This window comes from Fringilla coelebs (genome assembly GCF_963513975.1).
Source record: "Fringilla coelebs genome assembly, chromosome: 2".
In the NCBI taxonomy this organism is placed as follows: Eukaryota; Metazoa; Chordata; class Aves; order Passeriformes; family Fringillidae; genus Fringilla; species Fringilla coelebs.
This window is the reverse complement of record NC_140029.1, coordinates 88,264,384-88,288,749: the sequence shown is the minus strand read 5'-3', so window position 1 is coordinate 88,288,749 and position 24,366 is coordinate 88,264,384. Positions and strand designations below refer to the sequence as shown.

At 44.3% G+C, this 24,366-nt stretch overlaps 2 protein-coding genes across 3 annotated transcripts in view; both read right to left on the bottom strand.

Annotated features, from left to right (window-relative positions):
• TSPAN9 (tetraspanin 9) overlaps window positions 1–3,394 on the bottom strand; it is a 168,286-nt gene extending 164,892 nt beyond the window's left edge. The window contains exon 1 of one of the 2 annotated variants that reach the window (XM_084226681.1): window positions 3,308–3,394. The gene's annotated coding sequence lies outside the window, so the exon portion shown is untranslated. The remainder of the gene's footprint in view (window positions 1–3,307) is intronic. The other variant, XM_084226680.1, reaches the window with a different exon arrangement.
• A 7,041-nt stretch (window positions 3,395–10,435) lies between these two features.
• TEAD4 (TEA domain transcription factor 4) overlaps window positions 10,436–24,366 on the bottom strand; it is a 36,897-nt gene continuing 22,966 nt past the window's right edge. Inside the window, exons 7-11 of the mRNA XM_084226964.1 lie at window positions 23,730–23,860; window positions 22,608–22,781; window positions 14,812–14,952; window positions 13,248–13,400; window positions 10,436–10,661 (exon numbers count right to left, since the gene is read on the bottom strand). Coding sequence (XP_084083090.1) covers window positions 10,548–10,661; window positions 13,248–13,400; window positions 14,812–14,952; window positions 22,608–22,781; window positions 23,730–23,860 — 713 coding nt within the window. The 3' untranslated portion in view covers window positions 10,436–10,547. The remainder of the gene's footprint in view (window positions 10,662–13,247; window positions 13,401–14,811; window positions 14,953–22,607; window positions 22,782–23,729; window positions 23,861–24,366) is intronic.

Genomic DNA, 24,366 nt, shown 5'->3' with positions numbered 1-24,366 from the left:
AGTTTGATCCATTCCAGAATGCATCTTGAAGCGACGTTACACCAAAAAGGCACTTTGTGCTTTGAGAATCAGTAAAGGAAAGTGAGTTTACAAATACAAACCATTCCCCTACCCACACACACCTCCCAAGCACAAGCTGTGAGCATACTGAGGAAAGTTTTTAATTTCTTTTAGCATCTTAGCAATACATCAGCATCCTAAAACTTTCCTTCATTTCTCCATCCGCGGTATTTACAAGTATTGCCATTGTTTTACACACCTCCTTCCTTCTCAGACCAAATGGCTGCTTGATCTCAGGATCAGAGAATTCATGTTGGAGCAGGCCTGTGGGGGTTCCATCATGCTCTACCTTACACAGAGCCAGCTATGAGGTCCCAACAGGACTTCATCCGCTTTGGCCTTGAAAACCTCTGAGGACAGACATTGCACAACCCCTCTGGGCAACTTGTTCCAGCATCTGACTGCCCTCCTTGCTGGGAATGACATCTACCTTGAACCTCATTTCAACTTTCCTTTGTTGTCCCTCATGCAGTCACGACACAACAAACTGAAGAAGCTCTGTCTTCTTGAGAACCTCCTTTAAAGTACCAGGAGGTCTCTATAGGTCCCATCAAAGTTTTCTCTTCTCCAGGCTGAAGAAGCCTAGTTCCTTCAGCATATGATCCTCATGTTACACCAGGGCTCTGAGAGCACCGTAAGGCCTTTAAATGCTCTCTTAACCTCACATCCACCCCTGCTCTCTGCTCATGGCACCAGGGACCTCATTTTAGCTTTGCCTGTGGCATTCAGCACCTGCCCAACCTGTGTGGTAGCTCTGCCCTGCCTCCAGCCACACGTGTCCTGGACCCCGGTGATGCAGACCCTGACCTGAGATAATCACTTCCTTGGGTACTGGCTGCAGTCTTATTAAAATAGTCCTGAGTATTGTCAGCTGCCTTCACTTCCAGGGCACAACACTGGCTCATGCTCAGCCTCTTTAATGCATGCTCATCTCTTTTTATCATGCATCAATAAATCTAATGACATTCAACACAGAAAACTAACGGGGCATTAGTCATTTGCAAACAGCACAATCCTGAAACATGATCAAAGGGAAAAACTGAGGTGGGTTTTCAATTGTAAAACCCAAGCATCTAGGGAATATTAACATACTACTTCTAAGATAAGCAGCCACTTCTGCTCCAGCTCTCTCAGAGTAACACCAAGACAAAGCCTTGGATTCTCGAGCGAAAACTTGTTAGTTTCACTGGTGACACAAATGTGAAAGTAACTCCTCCAGTCAGTGTTGCTGCCTCAGTGTTGGTTTGCTATTTTAATCTGTGCTCTTCCTGTGTTTCACTTTTCTATTGCAGTTTTTTAGTTTGCGTCTTTGGGGAGACAGGGGTTAAACACTAAAAATACACAGTTGTGATGGAAATACCCTCATGGACAGGCTGAGGTTTGGCATGCTTTGGAAGAAAATAACTTAAAATAGCACAGAAAGCAAAGACTGTGGGATATGCATCTCTGATAGCTACTTTCTGCTAAAATAACCAAAATAGCTAAGATAACACTGACACTCACAGTTAACTCTCTATCCTGCTCAACAGAGATGAACAGGGCCATTCTAACCTCAGAGCTTTGCCTCAATAATGCAAATGACATTGCATTTGTTATATTCTGACCCCAAGGTCTTCTTATGCAGCTTATTAATGAGAATTAGGTTTAAAGAAAGTGCAAGTACTCAAAACCAAGCGTGCCACAAGTCTTACAGCCCTGTTACAGAAAAGGCTTTTTCCGTAGGATTTGCAATTTGATCATCACAGGTCTAAAAATACGAAAGGGAAAGATCTGGAGGCAGAAGCTATATTAGCTCCATCAGTTTTCATACTTGGAGATCAGAAAAAAATGTAAAATGGAAGCAAAGGACATAAAACTGCAAGGACAGATTTTTTTTTCCCTGGTGTTCTCAACATCACATCGATAATTTATCTTTTGACATTCTAAAAGTTATGGAGCGCTAACTTTGGCCCCACATTCCAAGCCAACACAACTCATACGAATGCAGTGGCTGCTATCCTTTGCAATTATACACCCTGGCTACAAAACTTAACAAACAAACCATTAAAACAATTTGTGGCACCTGTTACTAACAGCTTTGCTACAGGAACACGCTAAGTTTTGGCTTCCATAGGCAACATTTAGGCCCATCTAGGAATGGGCCAAGAGCCCAAACAAACTCTGTGATTTGGCTCTCATGGCTGTTCTAGAGAATATTTAACTTCTACTCAGACATATCCCAGGTGACTTATGCCCAAGTCTTCAAGTGAGTTCAGTGCGGTCAGGTAGGAAAATCAGGTGCCCCATTCCTGTGGTTCCAACCACAGAACTATACAGTGTAAAAGCACAGAACAGAAGAGTTGATAGAAGGACTAAGTAGAGAATAATGCAGCTCACCCTTGCAGTCTAATTTTTCCTTAACACAGCATCCCCACACCTCAGGTCCTCCTCTGCCCATCAGAAATCCCTGGAGCTGAAGGCCCTTCCCAGAAGCAAACCTCACAGAGCTCCCACCTCCCACCAGGAGCACACTGACAGGCGGATATCCCAAGATTCAGCAAGAAAAGTTTCCAAAAGCTCGAACGGGAAAAGGCCACGCTGGAGTCAAGTTTTACATAAGAAGGGGGAAGGCAGGAACCGCTGGCACCACGTCCGCGGGCGGCTGCCGAGCGGAGCTGTCAGCCCCCGGCGGGCTCGCTCCCATCGCGGCCGGGCGCAGCCTCCCTCCCCTCACGGCTCCCAGCCCCTCACGGGCGCCCGCCGCACCTCGGGGGTGCGCAAGGCCACAGCAGAGGCAGCCCCGCCGGCCAGCAGCGCTGTCCCAGGGTGCTCTCCCCGGCGGCGGGGACAAATCCATCCCCAGCCGAAGCCATCCGCTCCCGTGCGGGATGGGCACCGCGGGCTCCCCGGCCGAGAGCAGGACCGCGCACGCAGACGCCGCTGGGCTCGTCTCATCCCTCTGAACTAACTTTCCTGTTTCCGCAAAAATCACACAGGCACCGGAGGAGGGGGTGGGGGGTTATTGTTTCCAGCGAACACTCCTCACCCCTCCGGGCCACCCGCACCCCTCTCGCAGCCCCATCCCGCCGGGACCCCGCCGCTCCCCAGCATCTCCGGCGGCCGGGCCGGCATCCCGCGACCCCCGTGACGGGCAGCCGCCGGCACCCCCGCCCCGGGCCGCCCGGGTCCTGCCACCTCCCCTCTCCCAGGGCCGGGAATGGCCCGCAGGTCCCCGCCGCCCCTCGCCCCCCGCGGCGCCGGGTCTCACCCGCGCGTCCCTGGGCCGGGCCGGATGGGGCCGAGTGCTGGGGGAGCGGCGGAGGTAGGGCAGGACACGGCCCCAGCTCCTGCCAGCGGAAACGGGAGGAGGGGCTCGGACCGGCGTTACCGAGCGGGGAGGAGCTGGGGGCGCTGCCCAGGGGAGGCTCCAGCCCCGCGGAGGAGGGAAGGGAGGGATGGAGGGAGGGAGCGCTGCCGGCGCGCTCCTCCAGCGCGCCCCACCCGCTCCGTCTGCGCCCGCCGGAGCCCCTTTGGCGGAGCTCTGCCTCAAGCCCGCCCCGCTCCCTCCGCGGTACCCTCCGAGAAACCCCTGGGGTGGGCACCAGGAGCATCCCCCGGCGAACCCTCGCGCCGGGGCGGGGGGCACCGACCGCCCCCGCTCAGCTGCCCCGAGGGACCCGCGGCTGGACGTCCCCTCCGGGCTCAGGGAGGCAGGGGTGATGCCCGTGCCCGCAGGCGGCCCGGAGTGCGCCCTGAGCGCCGCTGCGAACGGCAAACCCGGGCTGAGATGCTCGGTGGTCCGAAGCCCACCACGACTGCCAGTGTGTTGTTATGGCTTCTAGCACAGGGGGCGAGCGTGTCTGAGTGCTCCTCTGAGCTTGCTGCGGTCGCAGCAGGAGTTGTAGACAGATGTGGGTCGGTCTCTTCTCCCAGGTAACAAGTGATAGGACGCGAGGGCATCAAACTGTGTCAGATCAGGTTTAGATTGGATATTAGAAAATATTTCTTCATTGAAAGGGTGTTCAGACATTGGAACAGGTTGCTCAGGGAAGTGGTGGGAGTCAACATTCATGGAAGTATTCAAAAAAGGAGTATATATGGTGCTCAGAGACTTGTTTTAGTGGTAGACACAGCAGTCCTGGATTTATGGCTGGACTCTTGGACATCTTTTCCAATCTTAATGATTCTTATCTGTGGTGCTATGAGAGACAGGACCATAAGGGAGCTCTTCTGACATCATATAGAAAGTCCCCACCTGCCTTCCTCTGGGTGTCAGTGCAAGTGCAACAAAAACTGAATTAAGTCAATTTCAAAGACTCTCTCCAGCAGAAGACTCTCTCAGGTTGTCTTAACAGAGCTGGGGAAGGTTTTGGCATGGACCACTAAGCGAAGCGTTATGTGCTGAGGAAACAACCTAGAACTGGGGCAGAGATGCCTACAGAAGGAGAGCAGTGCAGTTATGAACATGGGCCTCCTGAGAGGAAGCGTATTTTACAGTGTATGAAGAGCAATTTGAGGCTTTACCATAAATGTTTTTGCAGAAGGAAGATCTGTTTCACATTCCGAGGTCCCCTGTGTATTCTCATTTCCTTCTCTGGTGCTGCTGCTGTTGTCACACTTCTCAGTTCAAGGGGATGTCCACATCAAATATATTCTCTTGTACTTTCCATCATGTCCTAAGTGGATTTTTATAAACTGCTTGGTTCAACAGACTCAAAGCATCCTGGTGGCAGTGCTGCCAGCAACACAACTGTGATTTGCTGCATGTTTGTTTCTCTCCCTCCCAGAAGAGAAGCATGTGCAGCAGCTCTGTGTTAGTCATTTATTTACATGCAGAAGTACACAAACATTGCTGTGTTTACCTTAAAGCAATGCACCAAGAGATAGAGAGATCTGTGGAGAGCATTTCTTTTGGTTCTTTGGTTCCAGGTTCCAAGAAGAGTCCATCTCCTGGATGCTGTAGCTCTAACGCAGCAAATCCCATTAGACCTCAGGACTGAAGGATCTTCACTCCAGAACTAATGCCAATCTTTAGCAAGTTAAACTTTGGAAATAAACAACAACTTCCTGAAAGAGAAGTGGCACAGGAAGTCAGCAGACAATGAGAACACATTTGACACTTTTGGCGATGGTGTTATTGTTGGTTGGTTGTTCACTCTAAAAGAGACAGCATGATGTTGTGTTATTTACCTATTGCATAAGCAAAGCAGCTTTATACCCAGGTATATGGGATTTCTATAGTTCAAGTCAAAGTAAAAAATCAATATGTGAAATCAAGTCATCATTTTGTGTCTACTTTGGAAAAAAGGTAAAATGTGCACAGGAAAAAAAAAACCATATATGGGAGCTTTGTATGAACCTGATGAGTTAGGGAAGAGCTTGAAGATCCCTGTGAAACTGAGGACTGGAGTGGCTGATACTGTAGATACACTTTGTACCAAGGAAACTGCATTTATCTGCAGGTCTCTTATCAATAATGCCAGTAAGTTTAGGAAAGTAGTCTGTTGGACCTGTGTTCCAGCTTCAACTAGCATCTTCTACGTGCAACCGAATCTAACGTGGGGGTGCTTGATGTTGTCCATACAGTGAGGAACAGAAGGAGTTGCACCTCATCAGCATCTTCTCCCAGGCAACCAGCGACAGGACAAGAGGCCACAGTCTTAAGCTGCACCGGGGGAAGTTTAGGCTGGGCATTAGAAAAATGTTTTTCACAAAAAGAGTGGTTTAGCATTAGAATGGGCTGCCCAGGGAGGTGGTGGAGTCACTGTCCCTGGAGGTCTTTTAAAAAAAAATGGATCTGGCACTTAGAGCCATGCTTTAGTTGATAAAGTGGTGTTAGGTCATAGGTTGAACTTGACAATCTCAAAGGTCTTTTCCAACCTAATTAATTTTGTGATTCTGTGTACCTGAATCCATGGCATATGACCAGCAAACCTGAAGGCTACGTGCAGCTTCAGCTTTGAATAGCTGCATTTGAGGCATCTAGAAAAGGACGCTCTCCAGTGTAATTCACAGCATGTACTCCCTCTACCATAATAAGAAGTCTGTAGCTTTGGTCCCAGCCACCAATTTCAGATGAAATCATAATATGGAAACAGAGCTGAGTGCTGTGGGGAAAGTAGGGAGGTTGAAAATCAGTCTTTGCTTCTCTTTTTAACAGAAAGAAATCATTCATCCAGACTTTCTAACTTTGCTTATATTCATGTTCTTTCTATCATAATTGTGTATTTTGCACCTGAAAGAGATGAGGGGAGTGCTTTTCTCTAAAGATGCTGTATTAGTTTTCCTCAGAATGAGCACCAGTACTTTCGTGGCTCATGTAAGAGGCCAAAATTGTATGGCCTCTTAAATGAGAGGAGTCAAGATTTGGAGTCTTGACTAATTGCTGAACCAGCAGGCAAACATGGCTTCCAGTGTAGTAGATCTGGATCTGGTGTCCAAGAGGAATGGGACTGCACCAGTCTATGAGGTTATGGACAGAGCTGTGGTCAACCTAAGCTTCTGGCTAGCCTTCCCTCATAGAGAGTTGCCCTGATCTTGCCATTTCATTACAAGCATGCAAGTTGTCTGCTGCTTTCTTGCTTGGTTTTTGATGTAGACTCTGCTTGCAAGATTGGTGAAACAGCATGACCCCCTGGCAGCTTCTTGAAGGCTCAGCATGTGTTTTTCCTGTCCCTTCAACAGCTCTAGAGTAAGTTTGAGGGTGTTCTCCCCTGTATGAATTAGTTCTTAGTCTTTGCTGTAACCACACAAGATCTTCAACTCCTTCATCTGATCCAAGATGTCAAAGAAGCAGGACAAAAATGAGCTGGGTAATGGGGAAGAAAATGCCACTGGGAAACCATTGCACCAAAGGCTAAAGCATGTGTGTAATACTCAAGGAAATAATGATCCTTGGGTCTAGATATTGAAGTAGAAAGAGATTTAAATTCAATCCCTACCTTTGCCTCTAGGCCCACCTACATGTTTTCTTTGTTGGCAATGTCAGTTTAAGAAGTTCCCACCCCCTCACCACAGATACATGAATGAATTCAAATGAACTTGTCTTACCTGAAGTGTTCCTTTTTTGCTTTGAAGTGCAGATGACAGGAGGGCTTCTGACTTGCCTAGTTCTTTGTTGCTCAGACCCATGGTCTGTCTTATCTCAGAAGACTATCAGTAAGTGGAATCATTTTAGTAATTCAGTTTGACATGATTCCACAAGCAGATGTACTGCACAAATTAGGGCTGATAAACTGAAGCATGTACATTAGAAAAAAACGGTTAAATGGAAACTTTTAAAGTGCTTTGTTATAAAGAAAACGTGGATATTTAGATCTCTGTTTTGTCAATTTACCTTCTAAGGTCTCAGTGTCATGGCTGTAAAGTGACATGGGGAATCAGCTTTTAATGTTTCGTCCTTTCATTTTACAGCAAGTTCTTTCAGGTTTAAGTTAATAATGCTGGTATTTCTGCCCCAGCAGAAATTAAACTTGTAAGATACTCTGATATTCTCATTTGTTGTCAGTACTTTTGAGTTCGGTTTTGCCTTTCCTCTTGAAGCTATCTCTTTTTTTACATATGCTGCTATTTTGTGTTTGTTTTGCTTTATTTTTAGCAAAATTGCAGCTGGCTCTTAGTTAGATGCACTGTCTGGTTTCTTCTGGTGGAATTCCAAGAAAGGAAGCCTTAGGGACAGAGTGCTACAGTCCTTCCAGTCTTTGAAGTATTTTTGCATGGATCTCACCCATTCTGCAAGGGGACAGAAGCCTTTCAGTCCAGATCACAATTTCCAGTACTTCTTTTGCCTCTTAGCTTTACTAAACATTCTTCATCTCCTGGCCTACATAAAAGTGAGCCCTCCCAGACACACAAATTTTCTTTTCCTCTCTCCACTGAGTTTCAAAGGCAGGTAGATGTCTCTTGCTGACCCTGGTTATTGACACCAGGGAGCTGTGAACTCCAAGAGCAAGCACAGAAAGGAATACTGCCAGAGAAGAATCTTCCACTGGTATGAAGTTGAAAATAAACCCGGCATAAGTGTCGCAAAATCAACTGTGCAAAGATTTCCTCTGTTCCTCAGCCTGTTGGTTCATGTTTACTGCCTTGATAACATCTTAAAACTTTGCTTAATGTAGTTTTAGTCATAATCAGCTAATGGAATAAGTGGACTTCTAGGGCTCATCTTCTTCAGGGACTGACTTCCATAGGGTCTGCTCTTGTGGTGTAACCCAGCAATGAATGCATGCAAGGCACCATGCTCATGTTTGCAGGAGAATACTAATACACATCATAAGGAATTTTCCACTGCTGGGGACTTTCTCTGCCCTTTCTCTGTACAAGCTTCATTTCAAAACATTGTTGTCTGCATTGGCCAAAAATACTTTTCCCAAGGGTCAGTCTTTTTTCTCATTAGCAAGGTTTTATTTGATTTGTTGTCTGCTCCACATGTGGTTCAGAGATCAGGAAGGAGATTGCACAGGGCTGAAGCAGGCAGGTGCATGCATCACTGAACTGTAGACAGTTGGTGCCATTCATATCTACGTGGCCAGCTGGAGGAGCTGCCTGGTTTGCAGAGATTTAGTTCATTCAGTCCTGGGTGGCTTGGTCACCTGGCTGGGATTAGCAATAGCACCCAATGGATGGGCAAGGGCAGCCTGTGGATTTTTCATGTGCAGCACAAAACAGCAGGTATTTCAAGATGCTTTGTTTTCTAGGTGTTTAAAGTACTTGGCTCATCTTTCTCCAAGCTTGACTGATTCTGGTTACCAGCCATGCAGATCTTAAGGAAAGCTGTTGGCATCTGTGTGTCTTTATTACTGTTTGGAAATCCATTCTTGAAGGTATTTCTTTGTCTTGGAGAGAGCAGGCAGAAAAGGAACTTGGTGTAGATTTTGCTTAATAGGTGCAAGCAAATTTTCTGTTCTTGACCATCCACTTTTGGCTCCTGCACAGAGAAGGTTAACAACACTAGCCCTGCAAGGTCTTTAAAAAGTAGCCTCTGAGAATGCAAGGTCTGCAAGATTGGGGGGAAAAAATATATGGAGCCCTTTTCCCATAACAGGAAACAAACCATCCTTCTCCAGCTCTGACTTCATGGCGTCATCTTTACTATCCTCCTTACCTTTATCCTTTCCTTCCCATGCTTCAAAGCACAGGGTCTGCCTGGTGAAGACTCATCCCTGCCAGGGACCTCCCACGTGCAAATGGAAACCCACACTTTTACAGTTAAAACAGATCAACTGGCATGCAGTTGCTTAATGAGGAAGTAAGTCAATTAGTCCCCCTTCCACATTAAATTGATTGTCCAGGCTACACAACTCTGCCTGGCCACCCAATAAATTTCCTGTTCACCCGCTGCCAGAGCATCATGCAAACCACCTCTTCCCTCAGAGTAACATGAATGGCTGTATCTTTCCCCCACATCAGCAGCATTGTGGGGACCAAGATTATTGGCTCTTGTGACTGCTCACTGAATAGTCAACCTCAGTTTACAAGTAAAGCAGAGAGGCTGTGTTTGATTGCCTTGGAAACACAGAAAGCTAAGCTGTTTTCACTCTTCCCTCTCATTCTTTTCCTCCAGTTTGCTCACCAAATGACATCCTGTGCAATACTTGTGCATCTCACTGTCTGAAACTAACAGGTGGAATAATTTGACCTCTATAAACAATTATTTTGCTGGTGCACAAGAGAACAGACTGGCTCACTTAGCATTGGTAGCTGTGCAGGGAAAACAGAGGCAAAAGCAGCAAGAATTATCTTAGTCTGTCAAGTCATCAGACTTGATACATAGAGGAAATCTACTGGGCAAGACAACATGATTTAACATACCCAATTTTCTAAGCATAATTTTCTTTAAAACGCAAAAGAAAGAATGGTCTCTCACTGTCATGCATGGAAGAGAGGGAAGAAGAAACAAGCCTCTAACAGAGCAAGGCTGAATGAGCCTGTGACTGCACAACTGCTGATGTGGCCAGGCAGCTGTGCAGGATATATGTGCAACCTCTGCACACAGGCACATGACCGTGTATGTCTAACTGACACCTATATAAATGTATGGTAGCCACATCTGTGCATGTGTTGTCTTTCAAATGAATGTACATGAGTGCACACACTCAGACCAGGTGGATCATGAACATTTTCAACCTGTTCATATATGATCAGAGTTGTGGAAGCTGCTGCCATTGCCACTGCCCCACCTGTATGCTCAGGTGCACACACTCTTTTTATGTGTGTGATCACACCCTGGGTGCGCACTGTGGGAAATGCTTTTCGCAGGATGCCGATTGTGGTGAGACCCTAAAGCAGTCATTTGCCTGTTTCCTTGACTCCAAATCTTTTTCCCATTTGCACAAACCTGGAGATGGAAACTTCACTCTATCAATCACAAACCAGCTCAGAGGTACTTTTCTGAAAATACACAATATCTGCAGTTTATTTTTCAGTTTGGTTTGGGGGGGCAGGGGTTATTCAAGCACAGACTTTTTTCTTAGACATGCATTCCATGGACAATTCAGGGCAGAGAGTCTCTAGTCCTTCACCAGCCGGTAGATGTGATGTTGGGCACCGTGGTCACTAGTTGATACTTCAAAAACATATGCTATGCACAGCAAGGTCTCCTGTGTGTCCCTGTTTGTCACAACCTAGACAGAAAAGAAGAAGAAGCTGAAATGGCAACTGCTATTACTCTGCTTATGTATTCCAACACATTTAACATAAAGCAGAAAGTCAGTAATAGACAAAGAACAGAGAAGTGCAGGATCAATACACAGCTTGGCCCACAAATCAAAGCACTTTTGCATCCTCAGAACTACAATGCGGTGAAGAGACAGGGAGATGACAAAAAGTTCACTGTGACCAAGCAGTGATCACATCAGTGGAAGCAGGTTCTCTACTTCCCACCCCTGATGTTGCAGATTTCAGCTCTTCTTGCTCTGTTTATTGGGTATAGAGAGGCCCCCTCCTGTGGCACACCCACTCCTGCTCACACATATATTGAAATATCACAACCACAGACAGTTGTTTTCCTTCATCTGCTCCTGCTTGTCAATGGTAGACACAGAACACGAGGATTAAAGAGCTTAACTCCTATTACAGGAGACTTACAGATTTGACTCCATTACACCTCCCATTCCATACACTGTACATGTTGGGAGAAGGATGGCTGCTACACTCATGCATTCTTACAGAAGCTCCTTTTTTCCCATTTTTTTTCTATGGCCCTTCAGGACCCTTTAGCATCTCTACAACGTGACTCTGTCAGCTGCACGGTGAAGGAGCAGTGTTGTCCTAGTTTCTGCAGCATGCACTGGGTGGCAGAGACAAGAGAAATATTGCTCTCAGAACTTCCAGCTCAGCTTCCCTCTCTCTGTCACTGCACAGCTTTGCACATTCTTGTCACCTGAGTTTGTGCCATCGCTAAAGTTCTCTCCTGCTGGAGAAGACAGATTTTTATCAGCAGCAGCCCAAGCTCAACTGCAGAAGAAAACCATTCCAGCTGGAGGCTTGAACTGTACCAAAGCCCAACTGTTCTTGTGGAAACAGGAAGAAAATAGCTGTTTTCAAACTTTCCTATTAATTTCAGCATTCTGCTGTTTTCTTTTCTTACTTCATTATTGGATTTGCAGTTGAAGTCCTTTCTTCTGCAAAATGTGGTAAGTTATACACATCCAGGTGTGCTAAGGCACCAGCTCCCCTTTTCTGAAAAATGGGCTCTGAAATCTTGGGAGTTCTAGATCCAGAGAAAAGTGCCAAGCAAGATAAATTATGCTTGTGGGATTACGGACATCTAAACTCATTACAGGGCTTAGAAAAAAATATAATTAGACTTGGCTGAAGGTGGTAGTGGGGACTGAAGACTACCAACATGCCTTACATTATGCATTTTTCAGCTTCGCAGTGGGAAGTGGGAAATGGTCATGCTGCTGCTCAGGGAGCAGCACTTTCATCTTGCACAGCACTGCAAGGTAGCAAAATCATCTTGAACAAGCTGCAAGGCCAGCACCCACATGGAACATGCCTTCAGTGCCAGAAGATAAGGGAAGGACATGAGATTTCTCAAAACATAAAGCCCCTGAGGAAGTATAACCATGTGACAGGTTTTTTCTTAGAATTTATAGGAAATGCGGGCCTGACTGAGGAATGAAACATGCGGAAGGCAGCTACCATGTTCCCCAGTATGGATTACAGCACACAGGTCTTCCATCTCTCTGTCTCTGCCCCTCACATGCTTTTGCTCATCTAAAAGTACTCTCAGCATTTATACTCCTCATTTCTTCCAAATGCTTAAGATCATAATACAAGCATGAAAGAGTAAACTTAATGCCCCGTGACATATATTAGTAACCTTGCGTTTATAGCTGATGTGTCTGAGCCAAAAAGCAGTGAAACGAGTTGCCTACAGTTATCAAAGATCTTCAGAGAATGGAATGAAAACCACTTTGATTTCCAGTCTTTCATACAGCCACCAGCATCTCTTCTACTTACCCAGCCTCATGTTCTCTGGGCAAAGATCTTCACCTCTTACAGAGGTGAACACAGATTTCAGTCCATTACAAAAATCCACTTTTTAAGCTGTCTGCCCTCTTCCCAAATTTAGGCTGCATCTGAGCCTGGAAAGGCTCCCAGTATAACAAAACACTAATGGAAATCTAATTGCTGTAGCTTTGTAATCCTGACCTTTCTAGAGGTGACAGTGATTCAGAAGGTGTCACAGAGTTTCCCCACAACTCCTTTGCATGTCTCCATATTCTGTACAGGTCCTGGATGGTCCTGGGAAACTTTCTTTCCCCGCTAGTATGGTCAGTGAAGAACTCTTCCCACAGAAAAATTTTATAGCCACTCAACAGTGCCTTATGGGTTTTTTTACCTTGCAAAAAGGGCCAGGGCACAGAAAGGACCTCAATATCTGTAAAATAGTGGAATGAGCATTTCCTTCACTGATTTTGTCATCATTCCCCTTCCTTTGTCTCTCTGCCTCATGAGCTCTCCCTTTATTTTTCTTTTTATCTCTCTCTTACCCAGGTCTCTCAAATTCTTTTGCTGCTCCTCTGCATGAGTTACCATCTCTAGAGCTCCATAAATGGTCTTGAAGTGCAATACACATGAAAGAAATTAAGTTCAATTAGATGCTGAGCTATAAAAGGAAATCTGCTTTGACTCTCAACAGTGAACTCCTGCATGGTGCTTACATGTTGCCAAGTTGCAATGAAAACAGCTGAAATCCCTACCTGTAAGATAGTGAAGTTCTCCAGCACACTGTTCATCATGTACTTCTCGGGAAGGTGCTTGAGTTTATGGATGAAGTTGATCATATATTCGCAGAGAGGGGAGCGGTGGATGCGGTAGGAGTAGTGTCCATTCTCATAGCGTGCATACTCTGTCTGCAGGGAAGAACAGAGAGGGGCACGTGGGGCTATGCTGGCAAACCAGTGACACTATCACAAAAAGGGACTCGGAACAGAAAAATTACAGTGGCACTTTTAAATTATTTTATGACAGTGACCACAGTACATTGCACCAAGGTCAGTCCCCTTGAGTCCTCCAAGTTCTTTAGCTTGATTTCTTGTTTTCTTTAGAAAGGTGGGTTCCAGCTTCTGAGCAGCAAACCCTCAAGGCACTGTGAAAGGTAACTAAGAGAAACAGACCAATTGACACCTACACTACAGTCTGCATCTCCACTGGAAAAGTACTAGGTGTGAATAAACCGAAAAAGTTAATAACTACTGCTTTAGCAACATCAGGAAGTAATTATAGTAATACTATGCTCAGGATGCTTTATAGTGAAAAAAGACTAAAGCCTTCTGGTATCTGTGTAAGAGAGCATAGAATTTATGCCCCTCACTTAGGAAAGGGTCTGGCCAATGATGCACAGAGGGATTTTTTTGCTTACATTCACACCTTAGCTCCTGTATATTTTATCTGCCTTTGAAGAGAAACTGAGGCGATATTCTATGATTTGACAGCAGACACTTAAATGCCTGTAACCTTCTTTCACCCCAGAAGCTTGGTCTTCTTTCATGTGCACCATGACACCTTCCTTTAGTCCCTCTATCCCTCTGCAAATACTTAATCCAACTTCAGGCATGCCTATCATGTGACTGGAGATGGGTTTTCGGGAAGGATGCACCTTGAGCTGACTGCTGACATGAGAATAGCTGGTGTTCTGCACATAGACACTCCTGCATCCTGAGGTTCCTTAAGAAACAGGGCAGCAAGGGGGCATGTCAAAGCAGGTCTCTTAGCAGCTGAATGTGGCATCAAAAAGGATTTCTTCAATGCCAGTTCTATGCATAACCCAGTTATTTGCTGTTGCCCAAACTTTAAGTGTATAAGCTCTAGGTCTAATAAAACCATAAGGCTATAGTCTAGTCTGTAAACTATTACAGTCAAATTAATAGCTATAGTCTATAAATGAGCTGTTTAAAAACACTGATGAGAGTGAGGTGTTACTTATATGTTTTCACATTTCTGGACTAAAAAACACATCTATGTTCCCTAGCTTTCCTTTGCTTCCCAAAAAACCCCAGAGAATCAGCAGAGCTAAGAGTCATATGTATTTACATCTCCTCAGAAACTGAGATTTAAGGAAAAAGTAGCAAACACTAGCAGATCTTCAGTGAAATCCTAAGACAAGCATTTTGGAGGCTGAGTGATCTTATATCTATGGCATCCATCTCCCTGACAAGAAGCATGAGATATATTTTGCCTTGAGATACAAAGGCAGGATGCAAATACTTGAAGTGACAAAATGGCAGCCAGAGGGAATCTTACACCCAGGTGTCTACTCCTTACCTCTACTTTCTCTACCACCTGCTTTCCAAAGGAACACACTTTGGTGGAACAGGTAATGACCATGTTTTCTGGGCTCTCATACTGGCTGGAAACACCATAGAAAGATCTGGATTCATCTTCAATATTGGTATTCAAATCAGCCTGCCAAAAAGAAGAGCAAAAAAAAAAAGATGGTTATCAATAAATGGTTGTGGCATTTTCTCACCATTACTTTGCATAGCCAGGATAGTAAAGCATTGGGAGTGTCCCCAGCTCCTTAAGCACACCAATGCGCATTGAGCAAGCAGGAGAAATCTGAAGAGTACTGAATAAAATCCTGTTTCCACTTCAAAAAATTGTGTGGGTTTGCATACACATTGGGGAAATCTGGTGCAATATCCTCCTAACATGAAAAACACATGACATGGCTTGGAGGAACTCACAAAGCATGTGGAGAGCAGACTGCAGAGTCAGCGCAGTGCAACAGACAGGCTAGACTGGGCTGACTCACCAGGAAGGAAAAAAAATGGTAAAGCAACAGCAATAAAGTTTTTCCACCCTAAGAACATAGGTAAGGGAAAAGAGTAGGGAAAAGGAATGCATGAGCACACACAAACATCAGGCTCAGGTACTACAAATGTAAATAGACAGGATGCAACATAAGGAATGTAGGTTACTGATGGATCCAGCCCAGTTGCACCTGAATTCAAACCCATCTCCAGTAGCAGCCACAGTTTTCAAATGTGGGTGCCTAAGGCTGGCCAGCCATAGCCTCCTGTTGGGACAGAACTCCTAAAAATCCTGGCTGTTTGAAGCTTCCACCAGGGGTCATTCCAACCGCAGTTATGAAACAAGTGGCGGTTCCCTTAAGCTCTAGAAACCCTAGGGTGTGTGGGAATGCCCAGCTCAGCTCCCTCCCCTTCAAAACTGAAAGGGCAGAGCTCCTCTGTGCTCCACAAGTCCATGTGCCAATTCACATCGGTGTAAAAGCAAGGATCAGTTCCCATAGGGTGCTCCAGAGCACTTTATTCTTTCAGCTGAGCTAAGGGAAGAGAAAAACTGAAGAAAATGTGTTCCTGCTACAGTGGACACAGTGTAACTAAGAGAGCATTAGATGCCATTCTAGCAGGGTTTTCTTAACCAATGCCAGTGAAGAGTTTTTTATTTGAGATCTAGAGCAGCACTAAGGACAGGCAATGTAGTAGAACTGGACCACCACAATAATGAATGCCCCTCATTCTTTGCCATGCAAAACACCTGTCTCTTAAGTGCCATGAGATAATAAATACTGTTAGCTTAGTTGTCTTAAGGAGCAACTTCACAAAAGGTTTAGGTCAGTCTAGAAAGTGACAGTCAAGTTTTCTTCCCTTCTGTAGACACATGAGCTTGCTGCTGTCTTTGTGGCACCACAAAAGGGCACAAAGACTGCCCTATTTTCATAGCAACACATACTTGGGTTGGCTTGAGTCTCTTGAGAAACTGCACCTCAGAGCTGTAGTTTGATGATGCCAGACTGGTCCTGACCCCAAGAGAGCAGTCTCAGTCTTCCAGAGCAGTTTGTGCTTCCCCACTCCTGCTGTCCTGACACACATTTCTGTAGCTGTAATACAAGGCTCACTGAGGAATTGCTCAGTTAATTCTCAGTGGGATTGGTTCCCTGGCCTGATTCAGAAACACCTGTGTGTGTTCAAACAAGGAATGTGTTGGGAGGATGGGCGGCAACAGGGACAGCAGAAGGCAGGACAGCTTATTCTAGTGAATTATTATAGCCATGCTGAAGACCTCAGTATTAAATAACTGTAGTTATGCACCTAAGTTCTTTGTAGCACAAATGCATCTGTATTAGAGAATAGCAGTATTACTCCATTCTGGTTTAGGTTTTTACTAAGTTACTGTAATACTGAACTTTTATACTGTAATACTCACTTCCATGTCAATGCAATCAACTGTATTGTTTATTTCACCCACACTCCAACTGTCTAAATAAATATTAACTTCTTCCCTTGTCCAGAGAGGAACTAGACTAGGAGTCCTTCACAATTTTTTTCTGCTATTTCCCTTGGGAGTGATAAACACAATGTATGGACTTGATTCCGCTCTTCCAAAGAAATTCTCCCAGAGTCAAAAAGAACAAAGGGTCAAGGCTACAGAGGCTTGGTCAGGCCACTGCTACATAAACACAGCAGAGGCTCTCATTGCAGAACCAGACAAACATTTTCAGGGTCTCACTAGTAAAGTTAAGGTTTACATTCTCCAAAAGACTCACTGGTAAAATTTAAAAATAAATACACTTAATACGAGGCAAAGCAGAAAGGTGCTAGTTCCACTTCATGAGAAAAGCTTCACTAGCCCTAAGAAGCCACTCTAGGTGCATCCACAGTTTGACAAGCCTCCCATCAGAAGGCCAGACTAGAATTTCACAGCAAATTAACATCTAAATAATCAACATTAATGGCAAAATTATGGTAATACTGTTTGAATAAGGAGTTGTCACCATTCACTGACATTATGTACAATCAGGTACCTGGAAGCCCTGTTGCAGTGGAGCAGCGGGATCATATTGGAACTCCCTCACAATTACACTGCCCATTTTATTCTAAAGCTTGTCCCATATTATGGGCTAGGATGGTTAGATATGGAGTGATCAGTCACCAGGAGCTATGTACCCACCTCCTGTTACCTTTGCAGATCTCATAAACATACATACAGGGAATTTCAGCAACTCCAGGGAATGACTCGGTTTGCTGAGGGCTTCAGTTCATGTTTGCAGGAGAATGCAGCTGGAGCACCCCAGACACTGCTGGCCTTACAGTTACAGCTTTTTCACCTATTTACAGCTGCTGGTTCCCACCTTCTCAAGGAAGGCACTGCCCCCGTACCAGAGATTATTTAGCACACACATACCTGCTTTATACATGTGCAACCTGGTTTATACATGTGAACTGAAAATAGCAGTGGTGTACATGAATACAAGACCAAGGAGCAGCTCAGAAGTAGAACTCCAATCTCTTAGCTTTCCCTGCTGTGGAGATGATTACCTCCTGAAGGGAAACAAGGCAGAAAATTGAGGAAGAACAGTGTAATCTGCCATAACCAAATTAACTTCTAAATGTCAGCTAAACACTGGGGTAATTCATGAAAGGATGCAGTTAAAATTCTCAGGATTGAGGACAAGACCATAGTGACCAAAGGAACTACTGCATTTAGCTTGATATCTAAAAACACTATGGCCTGCATGTCTAGATTCCTATGAGCTCCTCACAACACCTAGACCATCAGGACTACATTGCTTCTCTAAAGAAAACCTTGTGTTAAAGCACATCCAGTGCTGGAGTGAGCACCCGAGGTGAGCAGAGACAGGTCTGACTTACTGTGTCCAGTACATTCCACCTTGAAAAGATGCAAGAGAATAATAGTGACTATGATTCAAAGGAAATTCATCTTCCCAGAACTCCATCAAACAGGAGAGCTAGTCTTCACTTTACAGTCTGAGAATGCATAGAATTTTTTGATATGTAACTGGATGTGATTAGACCCCAGGTGCCTCAACTCCTCTCTGGCAAATGCCCTGGTATGTCCAACAACAAATGAGATGGTCTAAAATACATTCCTTAGCTCAACCTAGGCAGCCAAAGGAGACATAAGCAGGATTTAGGAAAGTCTCACTGAGGGGGCTGAGCTGTCTGGCCCCTCCAAGCTCCTACTTGCCACTGCTAGAACAGGGTGGGACTGCAGGGGCAGCAATAGCATTCAGGCTGTTGGGTGGTGTCCAGCATTCAAACAGCTGTTCTCAGTCTCTTTTACAGGCAAAGGTAGAAGATCAAATAAACCAGGCCTATTACAAGCTAAATCTGAGTTATGAGCCGCCAGCTGGACCATACTACTTCATCTGACAAAGTCAGGGCTCTTGCTTTCTGTCCCAGAAGTTCCAGATGCAAAAACCTGAGCACACTCTGGCATCGCAGAAATCTGATGTGTCTGGGATGTGTCCAACTTGCTGTGCAAGCTCAGCACAGATGACACCCTTATCCACAGCTTGCCTGATGACTTCCAAACATGCTGAAACTACATGAGATATCTGTGATATAGCACATCCCAGATATTCACATACTGCATGCAAGAGTGGATCTGCCTGCTTGGGGGGGAAACATCTGTGATTTCCTCTTTTCCAGAGAAGTAAGAAGAATGTTTAATTACCTACAAGACAAGATTTCTAGATGGAAGAGAAGGGGTTTGTTCTGGGAAGAGCATAGTAGCCCTCCACAAGTTAATACGCTGCTTTCTCCCCTCCATCTCTGGAAAAGATTCGTTGAAAATTCCTCAGCAATTCAATCTTTCAATCAGCCTTCTGCTGCTAATAATCTGTTGAATACTGTGGGGGACAACTTTGGTAGAAGTGCCATTGGCAGAGTCCCCTTACTGGAGCAGCAACTGGAGTGGTGCTGGGGATGGCAGGTGAAATTAATGTGTGTAAAAATCATAAAATTCTCTGTTTCTAGCTGCTGTCTTGTTTGCTGCCTGAGGAGTATCAGAACAGAATGGACGTGAAGACCAAATTGCCATTCCTTGCTCTCCAGGCAGTTCCATGATTGAAGGCATCCAGTGGGCAAGGCAGGGTGCAGAGGGCAATTTGCACTGCTGCTGTTTTGACTGGATTTGCTTGTGACAGGAGAGAAGCCAGGTGCAAGACAGCAGTTTCCAGCCCACCCCTTCAGCACCTTCCCACAAAAGTATATTCCATTTAGCTGAAAGAAGCGCTCAGATGCTCAGAAGATCGCTTGCCTATCACCAAGAAGAAATTACTAAATACATTCTTCACAGGCAGGACAAGAAATTCCCCTGATTCATGTCTCTGCAGATGGTTGCTCTGTGTAAAGTACTACCTGTCCTGAATTCCTGATTTGCCATTTTCCTTCGGTCTTCCATGCAGAGTCTCACAACTTCTGAAAGCTCCAAGATGCAAGTGCACCATTTCTACTAATGTGCAAAGTCCTGAGAACGCCTCTTCCCCAAACTATTAATAACGATCCATAGAGGAGGAGTTCACAGGGAGAAGCAAGGAACAGGTGGCAGAGATAATATTAGCCTGGAAAAGAGCAGGGCTGCCACTGTCCATGTGTTGGGAGGCTGATGTCTCACATTCATTGTCGTGTGCTAGAATGCACTTGGAGCACAGAGAAATGTCACACAGATGTCATACACAACTTGCCAACCCAAGTCCAAAAATCAGTTCATTGTACCAAATTCCCAATGCCAAAATCGAGGAAGAATTGCAAACACTGCAACACTCCTTATGTTTCAAACTCATCAACTTTTAACTCTTAGCTATTGTATAGATCATTTAAAGCACCTTTGAACAAATGTGAACATGTCTTTCTCAGTCATAGTAGATCCTCGGTGCTACCACTGAGGTCAGGAAACCTTAATCCTGGTGTTTAGAATTAGGCCTCTGGTGCACAGCCGACCATCTGGTATATTCAGTGGTTACTGTAGCAATGGTAGGTTCATGCCTTGGGTTCTTCGAAACTAAAACTGCAGATACACAACCCCAACTTACTCATTCCTTGGTTTCTTTAAAGGCTTTGTCACCTGCAATCACAACTTCAACTCAGAACCTCTGAAAAATCAATCATGTCTTCATGTCTCAAAGCATCCCTTCAAGTATTTAATTCTACTCACCATCTTATCCTAAAATGATGCTATAAATTCAACGGTGTATTAATTGCTTTATCCAATACATCTTTAAACATCAACAGCATATTTGTATAGTTGTCCAGAGCTATCAGGCAGCAAAACGAAAAAGCATCCTAGCACATATTGCTACAAAAATATGAAAATGCAGAGGGATATAAAAATTTCTGCTGAAATCTAGTTTTCTTCCTTTTTTGTTTTTAATCATATTGCCTTATTTGTTAAAAGTGTTTGTTTATTTATTTGTTTCTAAAAAGTCTTAGAAGCTTCTATTTAACAAATGAATTGACTTGTAAACTTTGCCTATTTCTAAGTGACAAGCTGTTATGGTGCCACCAATAAAACCTGATGTTAACTCCAGATGGGATTCAACAATTCAAGGGTACCAAAAAAAGTATCAGACAATCAAAATATTAATCCAAGCCCAGAAATATTTCTGTCCTTATAAGTATAGAGTTGTAGAGCCCTACAACACTGTGCACGCATTGGAGTAAAGCTGTTTCGAATCCTATGCCACATCTCTTTAATCAAGCCAAATTCCAGTGAGCTGATACCCTCTGAACACCTCCCGTGGGAACAGAAAAAACCCAACTTGATGACATGCCACCATCTAAATCTTTGAAAACCCTGACAGAGGTGTGTCTGACATGGTGCATAGGGCACATTTATACCTCTGATATTAAAAATGAAGTTATCACAATCCCCAAACTGACCACAAAAGCAGAAAAGCACACTGACAATTTTGATAAATAAAATCACAGTTGCAGCAGATAACAATTTCCTTATTTCTCTCTCTTCAAGTCAAGGAGTTCAAAGTGTTTAATTCTCTCTGTGAAACATCTCCCTCTAAGCACTTCCTTTTGGTTCTTGAAACTTCCAAAGCACAAAAGGCAATCAATACCTTTCAAAATACCCTGTCAAAGGATAAACTTCTCAGCAGGGTGCTGTTTTCTCTCCCAGCCAGAACAGAGCTGATCTTCCACCTTTTGTTTTGAACATCTCAGGCAGGCTTTGTTGTACTTTGCCAGGAGTTAATCCCACAAAGGGCTCAGCTCAGTAGCAGAGACTGCAGGTAATAAAATTATGTGTCCCCAAAAATCATCAGCAACCAACACTCTAGGCATAGGCACTTGAGAAGAAGACTCCCAGCCAACATTCTCCAACTCATTTCTGGAAAGGATAGGCTTGGGACAGCTGGGGAGTTGCATCTCAAGGCACTTAACTCTTCCTTCTGAAAGCACCAGTCAGAAGGCTTTCCATTGCCACTTTGTATGAAGGGAATAAGATATAAAAGCTCATTTTTCATCATCTCACTCTGACTTGAGGTTGAATGATGGGGTAAACTCAAGGTGAAAGGCTCCAAATCCCATTACACATTCCCTCAGCCATCTACTGTACAACTGCCCTGAGCTACTATTATTTTTAATTTCATAATTCTTATGATAATATCGATCACCAAAGCTATTTTGTTTGTACCTTGAAGCACAATGGCACAGTTTTTGCAAATTTCAGTTAAATCACAAAAATCCAAATTGAGTGAGTAAGCTTTTGCCAGGCTGATTTCTACCAATTTACCAGAAGTCATTTCAGTAATATATTATCAGCATAATTCAATTTCATGATATTTTTCTCTTATCTTTTGCTCTGCCAGCAGTAAGTATGCATCTGTAAATTATTAGTACTTGGATAACACAAAATGCAGCTACAGAGACAGGAGAAGAGATGGAAAAGTATTGCTTTGGGCTGAGGAGTTACACAACACTGAGAGAAGTGAATACATAAGAGTATGCAGAGAATAATTTCCTCTGAATTCTTTACTTATACATGAATAAAAATTCTAGAGGGTCCAAGTCACCATCAGCAAATCTGCAGACAGTAGTCCAGAACAACTCTACAGATGGACAATGTCAAAGATACGTCTTGCTGCGGGCCAGAAAGTGTGCCTTGTGGGATCAAGGAAAGATCCTGTGGGGTCAAGAAAAGTGACAATTATGGCTGTATTAAGTTGCCTACATGGGTAAAAATTTGTTGGGAGGCAGCAGTTTTCTAACAGCCAGGGAGGTCACAGCTTTAAAAGTGAAAACCTTCATAGTAAATGGGTAGGCTAAAAAGGGCCCTTCTCTTACCCAGAATTTGACAAGGAAGAAGGCATTAGCTGGCCCCCTTTCAAAGAGCTCCTTCAGGCCCCCTTTCTTCTCAGGGAACTTGTCATAGATCTGCCGGATATCCACTGCCTCGAGGTAGGGGTCATTGTAGCTGGGGCTTGACTGCCCAATGTGCACAAACAGGTGTTTGTTATACTGCAAAAAGAGGAAAAACATGGAATTAGAAAATTGTTCAGTACCATTCAGTACACAATGAACATCCATTGTCCTTCAGAGAAGACTGCTGGAAGTCAATGAAGATTTGATAGAGTTTTCTAAAAGAGCAGAAGAAATCAATAGAAATATCTCTGCTAATACCAGCTCATACTGTTCTTTCCTTCCTATCAATACATTCATGTGTCTTCCTTCTCTGAAACACTGTTGTTGGGTTTTTTCTTCCTATTTTCACTCCCCAATCATTGCCTTGTGCTGCTGCCATATAGTCTGCAAAAACCTGAGACAGAGTGTTACCTGTGACAGGTCACTCAGTCAAACATCGATGCTCCTGACCTATGAAAAGCCTGAAATCCCAGAGCAGATAAATCCCAAGCAAATAATACTATCTTTTCTGAACTCTCCTATCTCAGCCCATCACCAGAGCACATCTCAAGATGCAGAATCAAAAAGTTTAGTGAGAGAGGCAAATCTTACTACTTCCATTTCATTGTGGAAACACATCGATGCAAATTCATCACAGTTGCCACCGATTTTAAGTTCTCAGCACACCAGAGAAACATATGGCTTTATGTGAGCCTAACAACTTCTGATTTTAGGTTCTATATTGGAACCTATCTTACAAGGCTGGACAGGACAGCCAGAATAGCCCGGCAGGGGCTTATGACCTCAGTGCCTTGACCTCTGGTGTATGAATGCCCATGACCCTTGACAGGGAAGCCAGAAGCACAGTGCACAGACCTGGTTCTATGACTACTTAAGCACTAAGAGGAGGATATCTGGTGCTTCCCAAAGATGCCTTTCTATTCTCTGAAGAGCAACAATGCAAGTATTTCCATACACTTAGAGTAGCAAAACACACCCATGATGAACAAGAGCTGTCCAAAGATGCAAAATCAATGAGGGGTGGAAGCAAGGTGTGTTTCTTACTGTGTCTTGGTCTTGTTGTTGTTCCAAGAATGCAGAGAACTCTAACATCCAAAGTTTGGAGCTAGCAACCCTTCGTCCTTGCCAAGCTGGTGCTGACGGGGAAGGTGAGAGGCCAGTAGGAGATTCAAACCCTAAGCACACAGGATTTATATAACAATAATTTAGAAAAAAATGGCAATGGCTTTCCAGTAGAACACCTACTGTCAAAGCTGACTCATAGTTTCCTTATGGCTTCATTCATCACGCAAAAATATCATTCACAAGGTCCTCAGTCTACCTGCGCTCTAAATGGCTTGCCAGTCACCCTCTGCTAAGACAGCACTGCCAGGGGTCATGATGTAAAAGACAAACTACCCGGGCTTGACACCAGAGAAAACATGTTCAGCAGCTTTAGGAGGACTTACACAGAGCCCTAAAGGAGCAGTAAAATAAACTGTTTAGTATCAGAATGAGGTGTCACCATTAATCTCTCAAAATGGGGAAGCTGAGAGGGAAAATAGATTTGTTATTCCACTTAATGAGAAATTAGGAACACAATCATGTTATGACAAGAACAGTGTTCTAGAGCATGAAGCATGGTGGAAGACCAGTAGAGATATGTAAACTTTTATTCTCTGCTGAGCCAAAAAGAAAAAAC